The sequence below is a fragment of the Amblyomma americanum genome, chromosome 11, assembly GCF_052857255.1.
Source record: "Amblyomma americanum isolate KBUSLIRL-KWMA chromosome 11, ASM5285725v1, whole genome shotgun sequence".
NCBI classification, from domain to species: domain Eukaryota; kingdom Metazoa; phylum Arthropoda; class Arachnida; order Ixodida; family Ixodidae; genus Amblyomma; species Amblyomma americanum.
The window spans coordinates 52,969,994-52,978,886 of NC_135507.1; the positions used below are offsets into that span (position 1 = coordinate 52,969,994).

The following is an 8,893-nucleotide window of genomic DNA, read 5'->3' on the forward strand; positions in this document are numbered from 1 at the left end:
ATGCCCCACTTAAGTCGTATTTTAACGACCACGTTTTCGGACCAATAGAAAACAAAAGACCTCTCGCGTGGTGCTGTGGCAGCCACACAGGCGGCCACAGTGGGCTTTCATTTTGGAGGAACCTGAATCTGTCGGAGATTTTGAATCTACCACCTTCGTTTATGCCGATGGAACCAAAAGCAGGAAAAATCCGCCGCAGTGGCTGAGTGGTTCTTAGGCTCCTGAGCTCCAGGCCGTGGGATCAAATCGCGGCTGCAGCGGTCAGATTTTGATGGAGGCGGAATGCAAAAATGCCCGTGCCCGTGTGCGTTAAGCCTTCCACAGGCTTAACGAGTCATGACCCTAGCGCCACATTAAGTGGAAAAACTTGGTAATGTCGCCGCAAACTTCAAGCTTCAAAGTTTTATTAATGATTCAAGGAAATAACTTTGTAACAGTGTGCACTGATATCCACTACAGATGACGCGAGTTTATGGGCAGCTATCTGGTGTCACCGTTGGTTTTAATCCGAACGTTATTGACCTGAAATTTCATTTTTTCGTTACAGAACACACCTCAAAGAGTTTATGATAAGGTAATTGGTCTGCATCTTTGTTCACGAGCGTAGCACTGGATTCCTTCTATACAGACGTCATGTCCCCCCCCAGGTTTTCGTCCTTCATACAAGGAATACACCAATCGAAAACTGCGGAAACGAATGGTAGGGCACCTCTAGAACATGAGTTGGAGGTTAAATAAGCTAAAAACCACACTCATAACCGCGCAAAAAAATGAAAAATGTTGATGTCGACGTTGTCGATACAAAATACGTCACAAATATGAAGGTAGAAGAACGGTATACTGTACTAATGTACATTCACTGGAGGGTGTCGGTACAAAATACGGCACAAATGTAAAGGTTTTAGAAGAACTGTGTACTGCACTAACGCACATTCGCTGGACGTTGTCGGTACAATATATATATATATATATATATATATATATATATATATATATATATATATATATATATATATATATATATATATATATATATATATATATATATATATATATATATACTGCACAAATGTGAAGGTTTTAGAACTATATGCTGTACTAATGCACATTCACTGGCCAACGTATTAAGCCAGCGCGACGAGTCATTAGCGTTTGATGGCGATGGAACCACTCGATGGAGTACTCTTCTTCGACCTGGATTTGTCGCGGCGGGTGTTTCTTCCTCGCAGGCTCCCGGTATCGGCAGTGGCCCGGTCTTCTTTCACCTCCAGCGTGTTCCTCATGTGCTCCATGCTTTGCTGCTTGGAAAAGGAAGCGCGTCTGACGGCAGTCCTGGCGCATTCGACCGTCGTGTTTCGAGGCAGCATCCCCACGGCCAGCAGCGAGGCGAACATGAGGCTTCCGGACACGGCAAAGACCACGTCCTCTCGGCCCACGGCCTTCAACCGCACGATGACAGCGGTCGACACAGCACCCAGACCTCCGAACCCGTATATCCAGCCGAAGGCGGTTCCACGAACCGCGGTCGGGAAGAGCTCCAGGCTGTAGGCGCCCCACAGAATGTTTCCGATCAGACCGAGTGCCTTGGCGCAGACGGCCACGGCTTGGCTCAGCATCAATGGCTCGAATCCGGAGGCCAGGCTCAGGAGGCAGAGAACTACGCCGAGCATTGCGAAACAGGTGCTGATAAACACAAGCATGGTCACTTTCGTTATCACAAATAACATCGCGGCCAAGCTGAGCGCGACGACGCCGAAGGAAATCCAGGGCAGGATGGTGGCAGCTCGCATCACTGAAGACAGCACCACCACTCGCAGAACAAAGTATATTGAGAAGCAGGAGAAGAAGGCGACGAGAGAGCGCTTGCGAACGGACACACCTTGCAGCAAATCCAGGTCGAACGACCGGTTACTTTGATCGCTCTTTCCGGCTGCTTTCGCCTTCAGCTTGTTCATTAGGCTCCCTGTGTTTTGCAGGGGGAATTGGTTTGCACCGGCAGCTGCAAGCATGGCGTCTTCTGTGGCCCGAAAGCGGGCCTTCGATACCAGCCACCTGGGGGACTCGATCACCAAGCACAGAGTGGAGGCTGATAAGTACGTTGGCGCAAGGAAAACTGCTTGCTTCAACGCCCAGTGAATTTTCATCGGTCCCATGATCGCGCCCCACAGATCTGTGATGACGACCGCCACTGCTCCGGCTACCACAACGTGTAGGGGCCTGTTTTCGTGAGTCGTCACCTCGAACAAGAGGACGCCGGTGACGATGTTCGCGGCGGAAACGCTTCCCGAGGCGATCACTTTCATTGCAGAGTGTACAGCGTAGGTGGTCGCGACGCAGAGGCCAACGGTCGACACCAGCAGGACCCCCACTGACGTCATGAGGACGGGTCTACGCCCCCTAGCGTCGGCGGCAGACCCAGCTGTGATACCGAACGCGGCTACGCTGAAAATGCTTACGATGGGGACAGCGTAGAGCATGAACTTCCTGTCGCACACCAGGTCCCATTGGCTTACTACTGACGTCACAGCTAGTTCGTCGTCGTAGTCCCACGCTGTGCATGGTACCGTACTGGTGTCGTTGAGGTCGTTGGGGTGTTCGTACATTCGGCATCTGCTGGGGTGCCCGTCCGCTTCCAGAGGAATGGCGACGTGTTTCCAGTCCAGTGTGGACACGTTCGCGTGCGGTGGTCGCTTGCACCAGTGGTCGACGTCCTTTGCTATAAGCGGGATAGAGTATATGTGGCTGGACAGGCAAAACAAGGAGAGGGCGTAGAGTGCCAGCATGCGCCTCTGGAAGACGCCGTGGCCGAAGCCGTCGTTGCAGTCGAACTCTTCACTTGCTAATAGGTCTCTGCCTTCTAGGCGTCCAGGACACAGAAGGTCCATGTCTGCTCTGTCGCTCTGATGCCTTCTGCGATTATCAGAGTCACTGTGCTTACACTATTTCCTAAGCTGGCGGAATGATTCTTCTTCTTCTTCGCCCTCTTAAGGCATATGTCACATATGAGAAAAAGGTTGCTGGAGGAGCCCTTGCAGCATCTTGGCCTTAGTTTGAGCGGCCCGCTCTTGCTATCATTTGGCGCCACCACATTTGGGTTCAGCCACAGATCTGTTTGCACCGCTGTTCAAAATTTCTGTCTCTTGTAGCCTTCTCGACCGCTTCGATCAGCTTAAGCCGTTCGGTGAGGTCAGAGCTGGCCAGCAGGGCCGGGCTGCCACTGCTCTCTAGGAGTGCATTTGAGTTTGAAGACGCCTGGTGCATACCAGTGGGCAGCTCTTCCTCTTCCACTTCTCCAGTTATACGCAGCAGTAGCGAAGAGGGAAAAAAATTGGCGGTGGTTTAGCTCTGGTTAAACCTGGAGTGACGCGATAGCTACAGCTGGCCGAGTGGAACTCGGTCACGTGACCAGCCACGTGACGAACCACTGATCAGCCTCGGCGCTGCGCCGCCGGCAGCTGCTCCGCACCGCTTGACCAACCACGTGACAGCGTGGTGGCGCAGCCACAGGGTGGCAGCTCAGGACCACACCGATTGCTTGGAGCTCCAAGTGCGGTCCATTTTTACTTTCAAGTTATCTCGGCTGAAGAAGTACTTACAATTGCTGAATAACAGTAGCCCAACGTGGGTCCCAGAAAACTTTAGCCACAAATAATTAACATCTACATAGAAGTGTTCGAAAGCAGTAACAGGCTGCTCCGTCTGTTGTGGTTGGTGTTTTCAGCCAACTTCCGCTGTCCGACAAGGTAACGGCGTCGACCGCTTTTTTGCAAGCTTTAAACCACGTCCATTTGGAGATAACGACTTAGTACACTTGAGGAATGCGGTCATCGGAGACTACGTAAGTTGTGCGATATCTAGTACGGCACAAATACGGTAATATACCCATGGAAGCAGCACAGCTTACAATAAAAACCTTCGACAAAAAATATGTGTCCACATAGCGCTGAAAAAACGGTTTTCCAAAACCACTTCGTAGGTGTATGGCGGCAGCGTACGGAGAAATCGTAAACAGGCATTTATTCAGATACCCAGCGCGGAAGCGAAGTGTCCAATTTTTTTTTGTAGCGACAGCTACATTACGGTATACATAGCATTTCGAGCCTTCAGCGTGGCTGCGCGCCACCCTTTGGCTGCGCCTCCACGCTGTCACGTGGTTGGTCACGTGGTGCGGCGCTGCACCGTGGCTGATCACATGGTTCGACACGTGGTTGGTCACGTGACCGAGTCCCACTCGGCCAGCTGTAGCTATCGCGTCACTCCAGGTTTAACCAGAGCTAAACCACCGCGATTCTTTTTGACCCCTCGATTTAATACCCTCCCAACCGTTCGCTTTCACTCGGTCCAAAGGCACCGATCACGTGAAGCCCCACTTCAGTCTTATTTTAACGACCACGTTTCCGGACCAGTAGAAAATAAAAAGAAGACATCTCGCGTGGTGCTGTGGCAGCCACGCAGGCGGCCACAGTAGGCTTTCATTTTGGAGGAACCTGAATCTGTCGAAGATTTCGAATCTACGAATCACTTTCGTTTCTGCCGATGGAACCAAAAGCAGGGACAATCCGCAGCGGTGGCTCAGTGGCTATGCTCATAGGCTCCTGAGCTCCAGGTCGGGATCAAATCTCGGCTGCAGCGGTCAGATTTCAATGGAGGCGAAATGCAAAACTGCCCGTGTACAGTGCGGCGTCAGCTTGCACGTTAATTAACCACAGGTGGTCGAATTTATTATGTGCCCTTCGCTGCGAAGATTTGCAGATTGAGAGCAATAAAAAGGAAGAGCAATGAGGAATATAGAGGACACGGGCGTCCGTGTCGTGTATTGTTTATTGTCCTTCGTTTTTTTGTTGCGCTGCATCTGCGAGATGTTTGTTAACCAACTTGCATAATCAGCCTTCGTGTTGAACTACGGTGTCCCCCATAGCCCATGTGCTGCATGCAGTTATACATACCAAATACTAAAAGCAGCAACAGGTGGCGAATACCGCAAATACCGACCAGCTAGCTATTCATTCGCGGCCATTTCGTTGTAATAGTTCAAGAAAAACATTTTTTGAAGGCCAATATTGCCCCCTCGCATTTATTGTGCCGGCTCACTGCCTTAGATGCTTGATAAGTAGGAACAGCAAAATTAAGGTATTAGAAAAAAATTAAAGTAAACGAACAGTCGACGAACCTACAGACGGCCACAGACCAGGTTTGAATCGTCGCCAAATACACCACGCAAATGTGGCCTATTTTTTAGCAGTACCGCAAGGCCATCGACCGGCCGGCATGCCGGCGCCTTACCATTGCGCGGAGCGCAGAAACCAGCAAGAATAAGTACGTACGCACAACATTACATACAACATAACAAAGTGTGTGAAACGTGCGTATAAGATAAGCGCGTGCGCACAGTCGTTGAAACATTTATCCGCAGCTCTTTCACGCCTTCATCACGTAGCTGCCTTAGGGCGGTGGCGAAGGCGCCAACTGCTGTTGTGTCCTGCATGTCGGAAGAGCCTATAGACCTTTTCACTGTCTATAGCTTGATTGAGCGCGCGTGCGTCTTGGACTGCGCTGTGCATGCGCAGTAGATGCCAGTATGAAATTCGCCAAACAACGCTGCTGGCACAGTCCCAGTGGAAATATAGCACTGCGACCAAAAAGGCAAATGTGAAAATGTCTATAGCAGACGTGACCTAGGTGAGCCATCTGCCACGCAGACAGGTGGTATAACCAGCCACCCAGATCGGTTAACCTGGCGATGCCCAGTAGGCTTCCCTACTCGTAGGGAGAGAGAAAAAGGACAGAAAAAGAAATGGGTTTTTCACGTGTCCATCGACCATTATGACAAGGGGGCAGATGGCGGAAACTTAAAGCTTAAAGTTTATAGACGGGAACCCAACCCCGAGTTCTTTAAAAAATTGCTTTATTGAATGCACTGTTATCAGAAGCACTTAATTGATCGTCGCTACTTGTGCTTTCACGAGCACACTTCAGTGCTTTAAACGCTCTAGCATTTCAAAAAAATTATCCGCGAGCCGTTTTCATGCATGTGTTACCCTTCTACAGGCTTAACGAGTCATGAACCCAGCGCCACATTAAGTGGCAAAACATGTCGCCGCAAACTTCAAGCTTCAAAGTTTTATTAATGATTCAAGGAAATAACTTTGTAACAGTGTGCACTCATGTCCACTACAGATGACGCTATATTATGGGCAGCTATCTGGTGTAACCGTTGATTTTAATTCGAATGTTATTGACCTGAAATTGCTTTTTTCCGTTACAGAATACACCGCGAAGAGTTTATTATATGGTAATTGGTCTGCATCTTTGTTCACGAGCACAGGACTGCATTGCTTCTATACAGCCGTCATCCACCCCTCCCCCCCCCCCCCCCGAGTTTTTGTCCTTCAGGCAAGAGATACACCAATCGAAAACTACTGGAACGAGCGATAGGGCACCTCTAGCACATGAGGTAGAGGTTTACTAAGCTAAACACTACACGCATAACCGCGCAGAAAAACCAAACAAGTTGATGTCGACGTTATCGATACAAAATACGTCACAAATATGAAGGTCGAAGAACGGTATACTGTACTGATGCACATTCACTGGAAGTTGTAGGTACAAAATGCGGCACAAATGTAAAGGTTTTAGAAGGACTGTATACTGTACTAATGGACATTCACTGGACGTTGTCGGTACAATATATGGCACAAATGTAAAGGTTTTAGAAGAACTGTATGCTGTACTAATGCACATTCACTGGCCAACGTATTAAGCCAGCGCGACGAGTCATTAGCGTTTGCTGGCGATGGAACCACTCGATGGAGTACTCTTCTTCGACCTGGATTTGTCGCGGCGGGTGTTTCTTCCTCGCAGGCTCCCGGTATCGGCAGTGGCCCGGTCTTCTTTCACCTCCAGCGTGTTCCTCATGTGCTCCATGCTTTGCTGCTTGAAAAGGAAGCGCGTCTGACGGAAGTCCTGGCGCATTCGACCGTCGTGTTTCGAGGCAGCATCCCCACGGCCAGCAGCGAGGCGAACATGAGGCTTCCGGACACGGCAAAGACCACGTCCTCTCGGCCCACGGCCTTCAACCGCACGATGACAGCGGCCGACACGGCACCCAGACCTCCGAACCCGTATATCCAGCCGAAGGCGGTTCCACGAACCGCGGTCGGGAAGAGCTCCAGGCTGTAGGCGCCCCACACAATGTTTCCGATCAGACCGAGTGCCTTGGCGCAGACGGCCAGGGCTTGGCTCAGCATCACTGGCTCGAATCCGGAGGCCAGGCTCAGAAGGCAGAGAACTACGCCGAGCATTGCGAAACAGGTGCTGATAAACACAAGCATGGTCACTTTCGTTATCACAAATAACATCGCGGCCAAGCTGAGCGCGACGACGCCGAAGGAAATCCAGGGCAGGATGGTGGCAGCTCGCATCACTGAAGACAGCACCACCACTCGCAGAACAAAGTATATTGAGAAGCAGGAGAAGAAGGCGACGAGAGAGCGCTTGCGAACGGACACACCTTGCAGCAAATCCAGGTCGAACGACCGGTTACTTTGATCGCTCTTTCCGGCTGCTTTCGCCTTCAGCTTGTTCATTAGGCTCCCTGTGTTTTGCAGGGGGAATTGGTTTGCACCGGCAGCTGCAAGCATGGCGTCTTCTGTGGCCCGAAAGCGGGCCTTCGATACCAGCCACCTGGGGGACTCGATCACCAAGCACAGAGTGGAGGCTGATAAGTACGTTGGCGCCAGGAAAACTGCTTGCTTCAACGCCCAGTGAATTTTCATCGGTCCCATGATCGCGCCCCACAGATCTGTGATGACGACCGCCACTGCTCCGGCTACCACAACGTGTAGGGGCCTGTTTTCGTGAGTCGTCACCTCGAACAAGAGGACGCCGGTGACGATGTTCGCGGCGGAAACGCTTCCCGAGGCGATCACTTTCATTGCAGAGTGTACAGCGTAGGTGGTCGCGACGCAGAGGCCAACGGTCGACACCAGCAGGACCCCCACCGACGTCATGAGGACGGGTCTACGCCCCCTAGCGTCGGCGGCAGACCCAGCTGTGATACCGAACGCGGCTACGCTGAAAATGCTTACGATGGGGACAGCGTAGAGCATGAACTTCCTGTCGCATACCAGGTCCCATTGGCTTACTACTGAAGTCACAGCTAGTTCGTCGTCGTAGTCCCACGCTGTGCATGGTACCGTACTGGTGTCGTTGAGGTCGTTGGGGTGTTCGTACATTCGGCATCTGCTGGGGTGCCCGTCCGCTTCCAGAGGAATGGCGACGTGTTTCCAGTCCAGTGTGGACACGTTCGCGTGCGGTGGTCGCTTGCACCAGTGGTCGACGTCCTTTGCTATAAGCGGGATAGAGTATATGTGGCTGGACAGGCAAAACAAGGAGAGGGCGTAGAGTGCCAGCATGCGCCTCTGGAAGACGCCGTGACCGAAGCCGTCGTTGCAGTCGAACTCTTCACTGGCTAATAGGTCTCTGCCTTCTAGGCGTCCAGGACACAGAAGGTCCATGTCTGCTCTGTCGCTCTGATGCCTTCTGCGATTATCAGAGTCACTGTGCTTACACTATTTCCTAAGCTGGCGGAATGATTCTTCTTCTTCTTCGCCCTCTTAAGGCATATGTCACATATGAGAAAAAGGTTGCTGGAGGAGCCCTTGCAGCATCTTGGCCTTAGTTTGAGCGGCCCGCTCTTGCTATCATTTGGCGCCACCACATTTGGGTTCAGCCACAGATCTGTTTGCACCGCTGTTCAAAATTTCCTGATAGAATCTCGCCGACTGCCTTGCTAAGTGTTCCAACCTTTTCTTTTCTATCAATTATTACATTTTGAATAAATCATTAATATTTATTACCTCTCTTTATTATTATTCTTAAAATTTTAAAATCA

At 50.9% G+C, this 8,893-nt stretch overlaps 2 protein-coding genes across 2 annotated transcripts; both read right to left on the reverse strand.

Annotated features, from left to right (window-relative positions):
• Positions 1 to 1,145: 1,145 nt before the first annotated feature.
• On the reverse strand, positions 1,146 to 2,885 carry LOC144109628 (solute carrier family 22 member 13-like). Its single transcript, XM_077642447.1, has one exon. The coding sequence runs from the start codon at positions 2,883 to 2,885 to the stop codon at positions 1,146 to 1,148; it is 1,740 nt and encodes a 579-aa protein (XP_077498573.1).
• A 4,026-nt stretch (positions 2,886 to 6,911) lies between these two features.
• On the reverse strand, positions 6,912 to 8,516 carry LOC144109629 (solute carrier family 22 member 13-like). Its single transcript, XM_077642448.1, has one exon. The coding sequence runs from the start codon at positions 8,514 to 8,516 to the stop codon at positions 6,912 to 6,914; it is 1,605 nt and encodes a 534-aa protein (XP_077498574.1).
• Between the last annotated feature and the right edge of the window lie 377 nt (positions 8,517 to 8,893).